This window comes from Carcharhinus amblyrhynchos, chromosome 5, assembly GCF_965287045.1.
Source record: "Carcharhinus amblyrhynchos chromosome 5, sCarAmb.v2.hapA, whole genome shotgun sequence".
NCBI classification, from domain to species: domain Eukaryota; kingdom Metazoa; phylum Chordata; class Chondrichthyes; order Carcharhiniformes; family Carcharhinidae; genus Carcharhinus; species Carcharhinus amblyrhynchos.
In genome coordinates this window covers 23,549,688-23,568,750 of record NC_137328.1, presented here as the reverse complement: position 1 = coordinate 23,568,750, position 19,063 = coordinate 23,549,688, and the positions used below count along the sequence as shown (strand labels likewise).

The 19,063-nt window shown below is 41.3% G+C and overlaps 1 protein-coding gene across 2 annotated transcripts in view; it reads right to left on the bottom strand.

Annotated features, from left to right (window-relative positions):
* The window catches only part of LOC145342925 (uncharacterized), a 106,914-nt gene that overhangs the window by 22,878 nt on the left and 64,973 nt on the right, over positions 1–19,063 (bottom strand). For both annotated transcript variants that reach the window (XM_080188547.1, XM_080188548.1), the window contains exons 12-14: positions 5,780–6,857; positions 4,704–4,801; positions 3,406–3,459 (exon numbers count right to left, since the gene is read on the bottom strand). In XM_080188547.1, the coding sequence (XP_080044673.1) occupies positions 3,406–3,459; positions 4,704–4,801; positions 5,780–6,857 (1,230 nt within the window). The remainder of the gene's footprint in view (positions 1–3,405; positions 3,460–4,703; positions 4,802–5,779; positions 6,858–19,063) is intronic.

Genomic DNA, 19,063 nt, shown 5'->3' with positions numbered 1-19,063 from the left:
AGAACAGAATACAAAGTAAACTAGCAAGAAATATTGAAAACCAGAAATTTTTAAATGTAAACAAAAAGAGATGAGCAAAAAGTAAACATGAGGTCTTTATAAGCCGAAGTAGGAAAAATAATAGGTAATAAGAACATAAGAACATAAGAAATAGGAGCAGGAGTAGGCCATCTAGCCCTTCGAGCCTGCCCTGCCATTCAATAAGATCATGGCTGATCTATCGTGGCTCAGTTCCACTTTCCCGCCCTCTCCCCATAACCCTTAATCCCCTCTCTTATCAAAAACCCATTAACCCGCGTCTTAAAAATATTTAGCGAGGCAGCCTCCACCACTTCAACGGGCAGAGAATTCCAGAGATTCACCACCCTTTGAGTGGAGAAGTTCCTCCTCAACTCCGTTCTAAACCACCCCCCCTTTATCTTGAGGCTGTGCCCCCTAGTCCTACTGTTTTTTTTGAGCGGGAAGAGTCTCTCCACCTCTATCCTATCCATCCCATTCATCATCTTATACGTCTCAATGAGATCTCCCCTCATTCTTCTAAACTCTAACGAGTACAAGCCTAGTTTATTCAGCCTCTCCTCATAGCTCAACCCCCTCAACTCCGGCATCAGCCTAGTAAACCTCCTCTGCACTCCCTCCAAGGCCAAAATATCTTTGCGCAGGTGCGGCGCCCAAAACTGCACACAGTACTCCAGCTGCGGCCTCACCAATGCCCTATACAGCTGCAGCAAGACCTCCCTACTTTTATATTCAATCCCCCTCGCTATGAAGGCCAGCATCCCATTCGCCTTCCTGACCACCTGCTGCACCTGCAAGCTGGGTTTTTGCAACTCATGCACAAGGACCCCGAGGTCCCTCTGCAACGTCGCCTGCTGCAGTTTTTCGCCACGTAAGTAATAGTCCTTCCTACCATTATTCCTACCAAAGTGGACCACCTCACACTTGCCAACATGAAATTCCATTTGCCATTTCCTGGCCCATTCGCCCAGCCTATCTAGATCCTTCTGTAGACTCTCCACATCCTCCACACAATTTGCCGTTCCCCCAATCTTGGTGTCATCAGCAAATTTCGACACCCTACACTCGGTTCCCGCCTCCAGATCATCTATATAAATGGTAAAAAGCTGAGGCCCCAGCACCGACCCCTGGGGCACTCCACTAGTCACCATCCGCCAATCCGAATAGCACCCATTGACCCCCACTCTCTGCCTCCTATTTGACAATCAATCCTCTATCCACGCTAACACCCTACCCCCAACTCCATGTCCCGTGACCTTCTGCAATAACCTCTTGTGAGGTACTTTGTCAAACGCCTTCTGAAAATCCAGAAAGACCACATCCACCAGCTCTCCTCTATCCACCGCCCTAGACACATCCTCATAGAACTCCAGTAAATTTGTCAGACACGACTTCCCTTTAATGAAGCTGTGCTGCGTCTGCTCTATCAAGCAATTCCCTTCAAGATGCCTCACAATTTCCTCCTTAATGACGGATTCTAACATTTTACCAAGCACAGACGTTAAACTAACCGGCCTATAATTCCCCACCTTTTGCCTGGCACCCTTCTTAAACAACGGCGTAACATTAGCCGTTTTCCAATCTTCCGGCACTTCCCCGGAATCCAGCGACGTCTGGAAAATAACCACCAAGGCATCCACTATCACCTCCGCCATTTCTTTCAGAACCCTCGGATGCATTCCATCCGGTCCTGGGGACTTGTCCACAATCAGCCCCTCCAGTCTGTCGAGCACCACCTCTCTAGTAACAGTAATGTCATTAAGACCCTCCAGTCCTACCACCTTTCCATCGCTAACACCCGGCAAATTATTCACGTCCTCCTCCGTGAAGACAGAAACAAAAAAGTTATTCAATACCTTAGCCATATCCCCATCCCCTACCACTAGGTCCCCTTTCTCATCCTCATAATAAGGAAATAATGAAAGTGTAAATTTTAAATTGGTATTTTGTATCTGTATTTACTGTAGAAGATACAATGTATAGACATAAAGGAATTAATATTACTAAAAAGGAAGTACTGGAGAAGTTAAAGGGACTAAAAATAGATCAAGGTACTTTCTAAATGGCAAAGAGTCATAAATAATGGAGGCCCAAAAAGACTTAGACATCTAGAATAGAAGTGGGTAAAAGCCATGTTGGACATATATATTGGCCTTGTAGACAGTGCATTTACTTGGTACCTGGGCTGCAAAACTTAAATTCTGAAAAACGATCCAACAAACCAGGGCTGTATTCTTGTTGCTGAGCGGGGTAAACCATAAGAGTTTAGTGTGCCCTATCTCCCCATCCTTCACCCAGACACCTACTTATTCAAAGGCATTTTGCAACAGCAATTGGGCCTCAGAAAGCGGTTCCCAAAGGTAGGGGAGTCTAAAACTAGAGGGCACAGGTTTAAGGTAAGAGCGGAGAGATACAAAAGTGTCCAGAGGAGCAATTTTTTCACACAGAGGGTGGTGAGTGTCTGGAACAAGTTGCCAGATTAGTAGTAGAGGTGGGTACAATTTTGTCTTTTAAAAAGCATGTAGACAGTTACATGGGTAAGATGGGAATATAGGTATATGGGCCAAATGCGGGCAATTGGAATTAGCTTAGGGATTTTAAAAAAAGGGCTGAATGGACAAGTTGGACTGAAGCACCAAGCACCTGTTTCCATGCTGTAAACCTCTATGACTCTATGACACTGGGCCACAGCAAGCAACTAAAAAAAAGAGAATTAAAGGAATCTCTCAGATTTCAGAAATCAGTCAAAGTTTCATTGAAGCCTGTGCAGCCTCTGGCTCAACCTGGGATCCAACTGGGGGTTGTAACCCACAATTGGAAAATATTGTTAATTTTAAAACTGAGATTTGTACTAACTAAAGGTATTAAGAAATGGAGCAAAGTTGTGTATAAGAGCTAATTCAGAGATTAGCCACGATCTCACTGAATGAACGGTCAGGCTAGAGTGCTTCTCAGATAGACAGTAAATTTACTTTGAAATGCAGTGATTTTTAGGTAGCAAAATATAGCTACCATTTCACAGACAAGCTAGGTCCCACAAATAGCGAGGTGATAAATGACTAATTCATCTCTTTTGGTAGTGAGAAAGGAGCAGGCAGTAATTGTGAAAAACCCTGGATGAGTCCCTGCTCTTTTCTGAATGGTAGCATGTGATTTTCCAAAATTCACATAAGTGATCAGAAACGAGTAAACTGACTTGTCAATCAGAAAGTTAAATAATGTTTAAAAATGCATGACTTTGTCAGTTTTGCACTTGCATCTGCCAAGACTACGTGGCCCAAGTCCTGGAGAGGACATCATTGATAACAGAAGGCTGTGGGTTTCAGTCAGACTGATATCTGCATTTTTGAATTGGGTTATGCGCTAATAGACCTGAGCTGAACTGACCATTTTCTTCACTGTCTTTTGTAGAATTCCCATCCTCACAGGCATCACCAAAACCTAGAAGAAAGAAGAGTGTAAATGGTATTGCAGATATGGTCTTCCTGAGTCTTTCAAAGTAATTCAACTCCAGATAACAAACCAATGCAATTAGACAGGGTTTTACCAAGGATAAAGTCTCCTATTAAGAGTTTCTCCAGAACTTGAAACCAATAACTAAGTCAATGATGGACAGAAAGGAATTTCTTCCCACTTTTCTGTTGCTCAACCGACTTAGGCTGTTTGGATTATGGCATGATACTCCAAAAACACCCAGAAAACCCATTTTATTTTGATAAGCATAATGGATCTGTTGACTTCAAGAACACTTTCTGCCCATCCTGGACCTAAGTTGAGACCTAACCTTTTCATGAAGGAACTACTACGGACCAGATTTTGAAAGTCATGGAAGCTTTGGAAGACAGTATTAACATTTCAATCTCATTAATCGCAATGAAAAAAATCTGTTACACTCAACTTTAAAACTGGAAGCTGCCACTAATCAAAAGTAGAAGAGCTCAGGAGAACCACACCCCCACTTGACAGAGGCAACAGAAGACAACATGGAGATGTGATGATATATCAGCCAGGAAACCTGCCATTGACAACTAAGAAAAAAGGAAACTTCAACAACAAGTAGCCAAAAGGATTAAAGCGAGTTGGGCTATACAGAACAGTGGGTTCCATGTTTGATTCATGGAGTTATTTATCTGTTAGGGTGGTAGGAGAGATTATTACAACAACATCTACTTCTACAGTCAACGAGAAAAAATAAACATTCCACTCATGATAGCTATCTGGGTGATTCCAGCTCGAAAAGGCATTAAAGTAAAATGAGGTCAATCAGGGTTTAGCAGTGACACTCCTATGACTCTTTACCATGCCACCCAAAAAAGGTTGACCAATCTACCATCACACCAAGAATTAGATTTTGGATAAGATAGCAGAGGGCTAGAAGAAATAACAATCATTTAACCAAAATTATAACAATAACAGGATTGTTTTTGGAGGAATGTTTTGGTTACTTCTCATGTTCATACTAGCTATGTTCATACTAGTTATGGTTGATGGGTTTTTGATAAGAGAGGGGATTAAGGGTTATGGGGAGAGGGCAGGAATGTGGAACTGAGCCACGACAGATCAGCCATGATCTTATTGAATGGCGGGGCAGGCTCGAAGGGCCAGATGGCCTACTCCTGCTCCTATTTCTTAAATTCTTATGTTTATGTTCTTAAAACATATCAGTAGCACTTATTTATTCATACCCATTGTTTCTCTGTGATCCAAGTATCCAACGCCATCTTCATCAAACAACTCTTCATAATTTCTACATGGTCCTGGTCCACTGCTATTAAAAACAGGTCTAAAAATAAAAAGCATTCTGAACTTATTACTGCTGAAACACTTGAATTGGAAATTATGCAAAGTGCAAATATACTTTTATACTAGTATATTAAGTAATATAAGCATTGTTCTCAACACTACCTGTGTGCCTGTCTTAAAACATTCCATTCGTCTACATGATGGAGGTATATGTTATTTGAATTATTTACTGAAAACACTACATGTTGATGCATAACCATTCATCTCTCAAAACAAAATACAACAAATAAACCACCCCACGCAGATATAAGCAATACCAATCAGCAGGGACGTATAAAACACCAGTTGTGATATTTGCACCTTTATGACAACAGTGGAGCTATCTCATGTGCCCAAAAATTGGCATGCTAAACAAAAATCACTTTTCATAAGAAAGCATACAATAAAAATGGGTAACATTGCTGACCTGTAAATTTTATATTAAAAACACATAGGTTGCCTTCAACCAAACTAGCCCAAAATTTCTTTATGACTTTTACAAACATGCTCTTTCTACTTGCCTTCTGCTCACTACCCCTTATTCCCTCCTCCTCAATGTTTCCCAATCCTCTTGCCACTTTCCCTTTTCATCCCATCACAGCTGCCTACTCTCCACTCAACATCACCTGACTCACTCCCTCCCTTTGACTCGCTGAGTGCTGGGGCCACTAATTGGGCCAGGGAGCAGTAAGAGCTGGTGGCCAATACCTGTGATACATGCACTGGGCTCTGCCCATCAAATCAACCCACCTACTAATCAAAAATACAGGAAAAAACTATAATAAATTCCTACAATTTTTAAAAAAAACAGTAACATATATTTATCACACATAGAAGTGCTGTAGATTATTCACCAGCTCTCAAAATGTTTCTGTTGCTGGCTAATGGCTGGAAATTCCCACGAACAGAATGATTGAAGGTTACAATTTAAGTACATTAATTACAATACCCAAATCTCTGAACAAGTTTGTTTACTTACAAATTATTGTGGGGAAGTCTTTGCTTTAAAGTTCTCTCCCTTTGCACAGAACTGCTCGGTCCTGGTTTGTTATTTTCCTCACTCATATCTGTTGGCTGTTCAAAATGCTGAGAGGAGACAGTTTCATCTTGGTACTTCATAATCTTACAATTTCTGGGTCTCATTAGAGCCTGATTATGACTACCAGAGAATGCCTGAGCACTTGCACCTTTAGCAGATTTTGTGAAGGACTTTCTGGGGCTAGTTACAACTTGGTTTTTAATTTCTGAAGATCTTTTGACAGTCTGTGGAATCTTTTCGTCAACATGAGCTGCCGATAAGGATGCAACAGACTCTCGAAGTGGCTTAGACGGTAAATCAATATAGTCCTGAGTCTGCCTTGAAGTTGTACAAACACGTGCAGGTCTTGAAAGTGGACTGTATTCCTCCCCTTGCATTTTATTTTGATCTTGCATGTTGAAATTGTGAACCTTCAGCTTCAGTGTAGATTTCTGTTTTTTGGGCAGGTGCATGTCAAAGTGTTTTCCTTTCTCTTCTTCAACCTCAGAAAACAATCGCTTTTTCGGTATGGATTGCGCAGAATATTTTTGTTTTCTACCTTGCTCCTTGACTAACATACTATCAGAATCATCTTCCTGTTGATTACCTATGCCTCGCTTAGCTATGGGCTTTGGCTGGGGATGTGGTGAGCTACTTGGAGAACAATCATTTTCAAAAACATTCTGAAAATTTTGCTCCTTTGAAGTAGAGGTATCACTCCTCAAGGGTTTTGCTTGTGCATGTGAAGATCTTCCTTTCAAGCCCTTATTCGTTTGTGATTTGAAAGGCTTTGCTGTCCGTTCCTGTACACTGTCATCCAGTTCAGTCAAATTATCTGTCTTTAATCTATTATGTGGATGGTCATCATCCTGCTGCACAACCCACCACTTTGACGGCGGTCGGGAAGGACGCTTGCTTCTTGTATATACATTCACAGCATTACCTTGTGGAAGATTCTCATCAAATCGATAAGGGAGATATTTCTTAGAACAGGGTTTCTTTGGCTGAGTTTCCTTTACCGACATTTCTTTCTTTATCACTGAAATAAAAAAGCAATATTCAAAGCAATGTTGAGAGGAATCATAACTCATTTTATCTTAGGTTTCCCAAAGTGCTTTACAGTGCATTAAGAATTTTTAATAGGTAGTCACGACTGTAATGTAGGTAAATCGAATACCCAACTTGCTCTTTCCAAGGTTCCACAAACAGCAGTAAGATAATGACCAGGTCATTTGTTTAAATTAGGGGTTCCCATACTATGGTCTGCTACAGCCTCCCTGGGGGTCTGTGGGAAAACAGGCACATTTGTCAAATTTGAAAAACGCTGCTCAGCTTCTTGTCCAATTAGAGTCTGGCTTCTGCGAAAGCCAACTTTTGATTGGACAAGTGTGTACAACACAGTAATGGGAAGTGAGAGTCTTGGAACGAAAATTGAAGCTGGCACTGGGCTGTAGAAGTGGGGTCCAGACTGAGTGGCTGTGAAGGCCTCAGAGTGAGAGGCTGTCCAACACAGGCCACCAAGAGCAACAAGCCATCAAGAGCGAGCCTCAGAGCAGGAGTAGAGGCCAAGCAGACCATAGGGTGAGAAAGAGGAGTGAGTGAATGTGTGAGAGACGGGTTGAGTCTGTGTGCAAGAGAGGAGTTAGTGGGGTGGGGGATTGAGTGTATGAGACATGAGGGGAGATGTGTGTGAGACAGCGTGTATGGGAGAAAGAGACAGAGACTATGTGAGAGTAGTGTGTCTCTAAGGGGGGTTGTATGTGTGTGGAGGGGTGGGGGGTGAGAGAGAAGAAGTCTGCAAGAGCACGGGGGCTGGAAAAGATGCGAGTGAGGGGACACGAGCGAGAGGGTCATGTTTGTGTGCATCTGAGAAACAGAGATGTCTGTGTGCATTAAAGAGAGAGAATGCGTGTGTGAGAAAGAGGTGAGTTTGTGTGTGTCAGGGAGAGCGCTGGGCATGCGTCGAATAGGAGCATCAGCTTTCTAGCTTCACTCTTCCCGTTAAAAATTATAAAAGGTAAGACTTAAATATGATTTAGTAAGAAAACATTTTAGATTATCCACTCCTAAAGTGGGTACTACTTCCAGGGGTTAATGTTACTTGGCCAGGGTTTAAGGTGGGGGGAGGAGGTGCCATGTAATTAGTGAATGTATTTGTGACTTATGCCTCTTCCTAATATATGCATAGATATAGCCAGAAACACTCGTTTACATTTGATTTCAGTGCTCGCACTTATTTTGCTGCAAAAAGGGACGTCAACATGGAAAATGTTTGGGATGTCCTAATGCACTTCGAAGGTCACTTAGGGTTCTGTAGCTCAAAACGTTTGGGAGACTCTGGTTTAAATGGTGGTTGAAAAATAAATGATACCCCAAAACACAGGGCTCCCTCAGCTTTTCTGAAATAATGTCACGGGGTCTTTTAAATTCACTTGGGCGGCATGGTGGCACAGTGGTTAGCACTGCTGCCTCACAGTACCAGGGACCCGGGTTCAATTCCAGCCTTGGGTCTGTGTGGCATTGCATGTTCTCCCCAAGTCTGTATGGGTTTCCTCCTACGGTCCAAAGATGTGTGGGTTAGGTTGATTGGCCGTACCAAATTGACTTAAGTGTCAGGGGGATTAGCAGGGTAAATATGTGGGGTTACGGGAATAGTGCCTGGGTGCGATTACAGTCAGTGCAGACTTTATGGGCCAAATGGCCTCCTTCTGCACTGTAGAGATTCTATGATTATCTCATCAGAAAGACAGTCCTGCAGCACAACAGTGAAGTGCCAGACTAAGATTATTTGCTTGTGTCTCTGAAATAGGTTGTTGAGCCCCAGGAGTCTGTTCCACCGTTCAATAAGAGAATGGCTGCTCTATACCTTTATCATCCAATAAACTTGGTTCCATATCCTTTTACCCCTTTATTAGCACACAAAAAAAATCTCAAACTTAAAATTGCTTTGAACTAAAATCTACAGTTTTCTTGAGAGCATTCTGCACTACTATCAACCTTTATTTGAAGCTTTTTCCAATTTCTCTCCCACCATACCAGGCAACATCCTGGTAAACCTCCTCTGCACCCTTTCCAATGCCTCCACATCTTTCTTATAATGCGGCGACCAGAACTGTACGCAATACTCCAAGTGCGGCCGCACCAGAGTTTTGTACAGTTGTAACATGACCTCACGGCTCCGAAATTCAATCCCTCTACCAATAAAAGCTAACACACCGTACGCTTTCTTAACAACCTTATTGACCTAGGTGTCAACTTTCAGGGATTCACTTTGGTAAGAGTAACAGGAGTACAGAATATAGGACTAATGGAAGGACTCTTAGTAGTGTTGACGAGCAGAGAGATCTCGGGCTACATGTGCATAGCTCCCTGAAAGTTGGCACCTAGGTCGATAAGGTTGTTAAGAAAGCGTACGGTGTGTTAGTTTTTATTGGTAGAGGGTTTGAATTTCGGAGCCGTGAGGTCATGTTACAACTGTACAAAACTCTGGTGCGGCCACACTTGGAGTATTGCGTACAGTTCTGGTCGCCGCATTATAAGAAAGATGTGGAGGCATTGGAAAGGGTGCAGAGGAGGTTTACCAGGATGTTGCCTGGTATGGTGGGAAGGTCTTATGAGGAAAGGCTGAGGGACTTGAGGTTATTTTCATTAGAGAGAAGAAGGTTACGAGGTGATCTGATTGAGGCATACAAGATGATCAAAGGATTGGATAGGGTGGACAGTGAGAGCCTTTTACCTCGGATGGTGATGGCTAATACAAGGGGACATAGCTTTAAATTAAGGGGTGGTAATTATAGGACGGATGTCAGAGGTAGGTTCTTTACTCAGAGGGTAGTAAGGTCGTGGAATGCCCTGCCTGCAGCAGTTGTGGACCCGCCAACTTTAAGGGCATTCAAATAGTCAGTGGATAGGCATATGGATAACATTGGAATAGTTTAGGTTAGAGGGTCATTAGATTGGTTCCACTGGTCGGCACAACATCGAGGACCGAAGGGCCTGTACTGCGCTGTAATGTTCTATGATGCAGAGTATAGGACTGTAAAGAGATCCAAGCCCTGTATAGCTATAGCAAAACATTTTCCCCTTTTATATTCTAGCTAGGGTAGGCAGTGCTGGATCCCAAATATATCAGACCTCGGATTGGCACCAGCAGCATGACAGAAGCCCCAGTACTCAAAAATATTGTCAACTTGAGCCTCCCTTCTGCAAGCCTGCAACCAAAAAAGGCACAAATATCACCTACACCTCCTCCCATTTTACTTAATCTAACCCTATCAACAAAGTCTTCTTCGTGTTGAGCATGTAGATCCAAGATTTTATTCTATGTAGAGCCATCCTAATTAAATTTTGGTCACTTCTTTTAAATTTGCTCTTGGAATCTGCACATTGCTGGCAAGGTCAGCATCCGTTGCCCATCCTTAATTTCCGTTGAAATGGAGAGTCACCGTCTTCACTGCAGTCCACTTGGTGTAGGTGTAGTCACAATATCTTGAGAGGGAGAGTTCCAGGATTCTGATCCAGTGACAGTTAATTAATGGCAACATATTTCCAAGATAGGATGCTGAGTGATTTGGAGGTGTTCCATGACCTGCTACCCTAGTCCTTTCTGGATGTTGAGATCAGTGTCTCTTTTTTACATTTAATCAAGGGATGTAAGCTTCACTGACTTTGCTAATATTTACTGTCCATCCTTAATTGACTTGAGATCATGGTGAGCTGCTTTCTTGAACTGCCATGCTTCTTCTAGATGACTGTGGTTAAGGGTTTGTAAGATGCTCAGGAGTGTTGGTGAGTTCCTACATTGTGCCTTGTAGATGATACATGCTACTGCCACTGAACATTGGTGGAGGAGGAATGAATACTTGTGGGTTGAGTGCCAATCAAACAGGCTACTTTGTCCTGGATGGTGTCAACCCTCTGAATATTGTTGGAGCTACAATTGTCCCAACAAGTGGAGTGCATTCCATTACACCACTTATTTGTGTCTTGTAGAATGTGGACAGGCTTTGGGTCATCAGTTGTATTACTGTTGAATTCATAGCCTCTGGCTTGCTCTTTCTGCCACAGTATACACTGGTTACTCCTTTTACCTTACTGCTCAGTGGTAACCCCCATTGATCATAGGGGACTCAGCAATGGTAATTCCATTGAATATCATGGGGCAATGGTTAAATCCTCTACAGTTGGAGATGGTCATTGCCTGGCACTGGGATATACAAATTCTGCTTTCCATTTGTCAGCTCAAGCCTGGATATTGTCCAGGTCTAGCTGTATTTGGACATGGACTGCTTCAGTTTCCGAGGGGTCAGGAATCGTATTGAGCATTGTGCATTCATCTGCAAATATCGCCACTTCTGACCTTATAATGGAAGAAAGGTCATTGATGAAGCAGCTGAAGATGGCTGTGCCTAGGGCCCTACTCACCTACCATGATGTCCTGCGACTGACATGACTGCTCTCCAATAGCCACAACCATCTTCTTTTGTGGAGGTATGACTACAACCAGCCCAATTCTCACTGACTCCAGGCTTGCATGGGCTCCTTGATGCCCCTCATGTCAAATGCAGCCTTGATGACAATGGCAGTCACTCTCACCTCTGGAACCCAGTTCTTTTGTCTATGTTTTAACAATGGTTGTAATGAGGTCAGGAGCTGAGTGACCCTGGTGGAATCCAAACTGAGGTGAGCAGGTTCTTGCTATACAAGTTCTGCTTGATAGTGCCATTGATGATCCCTTCCATTATTTTACTGATGATTGAGTAGACTGATGGAGCAGTAATTGCCCAAGTTGGATATGTCCTGCTTTTTGTGCTTAGAACATACCTGGGCAATTTTCCACATTACAGGGTGGAAGTCTCTAGTGTTGTAGCTCTACGAGAACAGCTTGACTAGGGAAACTGCAAGTTCTGGAACACAAGTATTTTAATTCCTCTGGTAACGCCCATGACTTGCATGGGAATCACTGACTGACCTCCCAAGGAGCTCATATTCAACGATTCCTACAGGGAGGTCAATCAATGATTCCCCATTCAAGTCATGGGGTTATCACAATACCATTGCCAGAATATTATCAGGGCCAACAGCATTTGCAGTATTCTGTGCCTTCAACCATTCCTTCAAGTATGTTCAGTGAACTGAATTGGCTGAAGACTGGTATCTGAAATGCTAGGATCCTCCAGAGAAGGCAAAGTTGCCTAGAAGATGGTGCCCACTGCTGCCACTGTGTGGGGGTGAATGTTTACAGTAGTGGATGGGGTACCAATCAAACACAATACTTTCAATACTGTCAAGCTCTGTTATTGAAGCTGTGTTCATTCAGGCAAATGAGAATATGCCATCGTGCTTTTGACTTTTGCCAGAGTGTCGACACGCTCTGGGCAGTCAGACTTACTGCCACAGAACCTCCAGTATCTGGCACAATCATCCGAAGTCTGAATGTTGGCCAGGTCTTGCTGCATACAAGCAATGTCTGCTTCAATACTGCAGTGGCACACATTAACTATATTCACCCCGATGTGCATGTGAATCAACTATAATTTTTTTTTGTATAAATGTTACACATATTTCACACAAAGGAAAATTAATGATGTTCTACACTAGAAAGCTAGCAAATGCTAGAAACAGGATAAACAGCTGAGCACATGCCTTTGGGATCACTGATTTAGTGACTGGGTGAAATTCTGTTCTTAATCGAAATTTCACAATTGTGAAATGTGATTTGGTGTTAAACAATTGATCAACAGCTTTTTGAGTAATTCTATATTGGTCTTAATTATGAAATATAAAAAGTTCCATTGAAGAGCGGGATATAAGATTGACCTCAAGGACATAATGCAGTTAGAACTTGAACTACATTTACAATGTTTCATCACTTGTATTAATGACAGGGAAAATACTTGCAGCCAAAAGAGAAAATGCTGGAAAATCTCAGCAGGTCTGACAGCATCTGTAAAGAGAGTAAAGAGCTGATGTTTCGGATCCAGATGACCCTTTGCTAATATTTGAAATATTAGATGTAAACATTTGTGGTATGGGATGAAAGATTTTGCAAAACTGAGTAGGAAAAGTCTGTGGGATACTGCACAGTAACTGCTGGACACATCTAAAAATGCGTTTTTCCTACTTTGAGTCTTAATTACTAGATGTCCGCACGCTAAAACGAAGGTATAAGCTTAGCCAATATTTCTAACCAGTTATTGGATTAAATGTTTTCCACGGCTCCTGCAAAGAGCAGGAAATTCAGCACGCTACTGCATTCAAGCTTTGCCATATAAATTTGCAGTTGACGACGTTTAAATATAACTTTTTTGTTAGCAAACTCACACTAGACATTCATTCCATAAAACTGCCAAGGATTCTCATACATATGCCAGGTTTGAGAAGCCAGTTTGAGGTTACAGTTTCAGGATCACACCATGTAAAAGAAAGCAGTAAAATGTAAAAAACAGTTGTGGGCAAAAATGCTACATTTAGTTTCAACACGGTTTGCTATCTAGCTGGATAAAGTGCTTTCTGTCTGATGTTTGAGTTTGGGCAGGAAAAGCTTTGCCCTGTAGATTTAGACTGGTGATTGCCACCAGTTGGGTTAATATTTTGTGCTGCTCCATGAAATATCCTGGATGTACTATTAGGAAGTTCAGTTCATCTGTAAAAAACACCCCCCACCTTTCATACATGTGTATGTGCTGAGATCAACTCACTTAGAAGGGTAGGAAATGCAAATCCTGCAGTAGCCTTGCAATTTGCGATTACCAAAATAACCTTCCTGCCGCAAAAACTCTCTTGAAAGCGCTTTTCCTTCGAAGTTTTGATTCTGATAGACAGCCTGTCCATTTGCAGACTGGCCAACCAGTGTATGTCTCTTAATTTGGTTTCTGGATTGATACTTTTTAAACACATTTCCAATCTAGACGGTTTTTTGCTGGACTATTTCTGGATATATAACATTTTTGATACTTGGAAAGTTTACATAAAATATACTTTAGGATTTTTACTAAATATTATCAGGCATAGAAATTTGATACATAATAGGGAATGTCTCCTTTTCAGTTACTAATATTTCTTTGTTTTGACAAGAGAACCGATTTACTTTTTGGTTCGATTGCTTTACTTTAATTAATGGCTTTACAATTTGTTTCGTAATAGTTTACAATTTTCATGGAATCCCTACAATGCAGGAGGCCATTCAGCAATCAAGTCTGCACAAAATCTCCAACAGAACATCTTACTCAGGCCCACCCTCCTGCCCTATCCCCTTAACCCCACATATTTACCTCATTAAACCCCCTAACTTACACATCATAAAAGGCAATTTAACATGGCCAAACCACCTAGCCTGCACATCTTTGGAGTCTAGGAGGAAACCAGAGCACCCAGAGGAAACCCACACAGACGCAGGGAAATCACCCAATCCTGGACATTGTTTTGGCCAGGAGGACCATCAATTGCTAAAATTATAACTTGGTTACTCAAATTTATCATGTTATGTTGATGATTCCTGCTTTGCCACAATAATAAAATTAATTGTATTTATACAGTTCCAATAAAATTGAAAATTTTCACAATTAATTGCTTTAAAGTGAATAGTTATTTTTATAATGGTGGCAGTTACTGCAAGAGAAATGTATGAAATATTCAATGCATTTATTTTTGGTTTGAAGTAAGAAAGAAATATTGGTCAGGACTCAAAACCTCTCAGCTCTTCAGATAGTATTGGAGATTTTTAATATCCACCCCAACAAGATAACTTTGGTTTAATGTTGGGTATGAAAAACAGGATTTGTAATAAAATTGCACTGTAGCATCAGACTAGATAAAGCCACTCACAATCCTCTACACCTGATACAAAAGTGTTACAATTAGGTAAAGCTGAGTATTTTATCCCCTTTCTGCCTTCTGCTTAAACCCAGATCATTCAATATTAATTATTCAATACAGCCTTGAGCTTCATGCAACAATAATGGAGCTAGATAGGAAATATTCCAGGATATAAGGTGTTCCATAAAGAAAAGGAAGAAAAGAAAGGCGGACTGGCAATATTGATTAAGGAGAATATTACATTTCTGGAGAAACGGGATGAGTGGGTTAGAGCGAGGAATCATAGCGGTACTATTATACTACTGGATGTGTTCCATAGGCAACAAACTAATAAAAAAATACAGAGGAACAAATCTGCAAGGAAATTACAGAGGTACAAATCTGTTATAATTGGGAATTTTAATTATTATAAAGTTGACTAGGATAGTAAAGGTGTAAAGGCCAGAGGGGGACAACAATTCCTGGAGTGTGTTAAGGAGAATTTTCCACATCTAGTATGTTTCCATTCCAATGAGGAAGCAGATATTGTTGGATGTGGTTCTGCGGGAATGAGGTGGATCAGAGACAGCAGAGGAATCTTTTAGATCGCAGTATAATACAGTTCAGGTTAGCTACGGAAAATAAACAGTCCAGAGTTTAAATAATTAGTTAGGAAGGGGCAATATAGAATGAAAATGGATCCAGCCCAGGTAAATTGGAATCCAAAATTGAGAGATGAAATGGAAAATGAATAACAGAATGCCTTTGAGGACGAGATAGTCTGGCTGCAGTTGAGGTACAAACTTAAAATATCGTCTAAGCATTTATGAACTTTAGTTTACATGTGAGATAATAAATGATAACACATTGCTGAACATGCACTAACATCATGCTGTGAATTATCATTGACCAGAAATAAAATCAGACCAACTACATACATACTGTAGTTACAAGGGCAAGTTAGAGGCTAGGAATCATGACGCTCCAAAGCCTGTCCATTATCTACAAGTCACAAGTTGGAAGTGTGATGGAAAATTCTCTCCTTGCCTGGACAAATGTAGCTCCAACAGCATTCTGGAAGTTTGACATTATCCAGATAAAGCAGCCCACTTAATTGGTACCCAAAATAAATATTAACCTCCCACTCCCAACGAACAGTGGCAGAAATGTGTATCATCTACAAGACGGATTAGAAACCCACGAGGACTCTTTAGACAGCACCTTCCAAACCTGTGACTGCTACCAAAGACAAGGGCAGCAGACACATATGAACATCACTGCATGGATGTTCCCCTCTAAGTCACTCACCATCCTGGCTTGGAAATTTATTACTGTTCCTGGTTGGAGCAAAATCCTGCAACTCTCTCCCCAACAGCAACATGGGTGTACCTACACCACACAGACCGCAGTATTTCAAGAAGGCAACTCACCACTACCTCCTCAAGGGCAATTAGAGATGGGCAGCAAATGCTGCCAAAGTCGGTGACATTCATCCTGTAAATGAATTTAAAAAATCCCACCTGGAGTCAGGCAAAATTTTTTGTAATCCCCAAGAGCTAAGGTTCATATCAGGCTTCTCTTTCTATAAAAGAGATATCATTTTGTCTCGATGCGCATATTATGTAATTTGATAACACTTGGTGTAGCTTCTTCCAGAAAGGAAATCAAAACAACAGCACACAGTCCAGCCGAATGGATACCATATCACTTATTTTTCACACATTTCTTAAGAGATCATTTGACTAAATTTGGAGCTATGTAATGAAGCTAAAGGAGTAACATTCCCCAAGAGTCTCACTCAAAGTAAAAGTTTCACCACTACTGAAAAACGGCACGAGATTAGTGCTGCAAAATATATTTACAAAACTTTTATATACAAGGGTTAAATTATGCTCCAAGCAGATTGAAACAAAAATAACTGTTGACAATATACAGAACAACATATCACATTCCCACATTGACTGAAGATTTAATTAACCGAAACAAATGAAGTACCAATCAATGCTGGCATTGGACTTGTTGAACCTCATTATTGGCAAGCAAACAACAAGATATAGTTCAAAATTGGCAAACATATCTCTTAAAAATAGCTTTTGTGGTCAAACGAGGATGATAAAAGGCAGGGAGAGGGGGCAATTTGACCTCTTCTCGCCTGATCATAACACTATCTATTATGTTCAGTTTTGGATGCCGACAATTATGCAGAAAGTCTAGCCATGGTTCAGCAGCACGATATCTATGGGAAGACTGAATAGACTTATGTTGGACTGCCTAAAAATGAGATTAAATTCACAAGAGTTTAAAATAATAGAGAACTGACAGAATTGATTAAGAACAACCAACACATTCATGGAAGTTGTGTTACGTGTCAAATTCTGGAAAACCTCTTCAGAAAAAGGGAATTTGGAGTACATTTATGTACAAAGCCACTCATTCAAAATCACAGATGATTAAAAATAAACACAATGCTTACTTTAAAAATGCTTAGGCTACTGTAGCAGAATAGTTACATCACTAATCCAGAGGCCTGGACTAATGGCCCGGAAATGTGAGTTCAAATCCCATTATGGCAGCTGGGGAATTCAAATTCAGTTAATTAAATACATCTGGAACAAAAATATTGTGACCGTGAAACATATGATCACCAATAAAAACCCACCTGGCACATTAACTATCTTTAAGGAAGGAAATCTGCCATCTTTACATGACTCCAGATGCACAGCAATGCTGTTAACGTTTAAACTGCCTTCTGAAGTAACCTAGCAAGCCATTCAGTTATATCAAAACCACTACAAAAAACAAAGTATGAGACCAGACAGGCCACTCAGCATCAACTTATTCAGTGGAATTGGACACAACAAAGGCGCACCCAGCCTAGATGACCAAATTCTTTCTCACCAACACCTGGCGATGTCTGTTAAAATTAGGAGAGTTTTCACATAGTGGTCAGTGCAGACTCGATGGGCCAAATGAGCTCCTTGTGCACTGTGGGGATTTGATGATTCTATGACTGGCCAAGCACAACTTCACATAGTCATATTCACAGAATTATATCTTTCAGACAACACCCAAGCCTCCCCCACCCTACCCTTACCCCTACCACCACCAAACCCCACCACCCCCACCCTGCCAGTTGGATTATAGGTGGTAACACAGTGATATACAGACAGAAGGTAGTCAACCTTATTTCTGGACCCCGGGAAGTTTCATGGCATCATGTCAAACATAGGGAACTCTCACTGATCACCATCTATCACTGGTGCTCAACTGTTGAACTTGAAGGGCATGGAGACGATGGTGTAGTGGTGATGTTACTGGATTCAGAGGGCTTAGCTAATACTCTGGAGACATCAAATCCCAACCATGGGAGTGGTGCAAGTTAAATTTAAATTAATAAAGCTAGAATTAAAAGCTAGCCTCAGTAATGGTGACCACCTGTTTTGCTAATGTCCTTTTCGGAAGGAAAACTGCTGTCTTTGTTTGATAAGGTCCATAAGAGACTTCAGTACCACAGCAATGTAGCTAACTCTGAAATTCCTTCTGAAACAACCTAGCAAGCCACTCAGGTATATTAAACTGCCATTGAAATTTCAAAAAATAAAACCAGGGGGACAATCCAGCACCAATCTAGGCACCAGAAATGACAAAGGCCCAGTTGACCCTGATAAACCCTCCTAACTAACATGTTTAAAAATTCTCATGAAATGTAAGTGTCACTGGCTTGGCCAGCATTTGTTGTCCATCCCTAATTACCTTGAACAGAGTGGTTTGCTAAGTCATTTTGCAGGGTAATTAAAAGTCAATTGCATTGTGTGGATCTGCAGTCACATGTAGTCCAGACCAGGCAAGGATGCCAGATTACCTTCCCTAAAGGACATTCGTGAAACAAATAGGTTTTCACAAAAATCGATGATGGTCACAAGTACTGAGAATAGCTCTGAATACCATTTGGGTTCTTGTGCCAAAATCGGGAAAGCAATCCCACAGGCTTGTCACACAGTTTGACCAAAATAGAAAATGCTGGGCAAAGAAAAATACAGCTGGTCTGGTAGCATCTGTAGAGAGAGAAAAATAGAGGTAACATTTTAAGTCCAATATTACTTCTGTGGAACTGGAGAAGATAAAAATGTAATGGGTTTTATGCTACTGAAAACAAAAATGGTGTGAGGGTATTTGCAAGTGGAACAAAATACTTGGTCAGCAACAGGTTGGAAGTTAGGAGAGATTACATGACAAATACATCATTGAACAAAAATCATAGGGAGTTTGATAGTTTATGACAATATAAAGACAAAAGCTTTGATCCAGAGTAGATGTTAATAGCCACATAAGGGTTTATTTATTTATTACTGTCTCAAAGCAGGAACTTGAGAACATTACAATCTGGCACTCGGGAGTAAGGGTGGCAGTGGGAGGAGGGTAATCGAAATGGAGGATAGAGTTCATGGT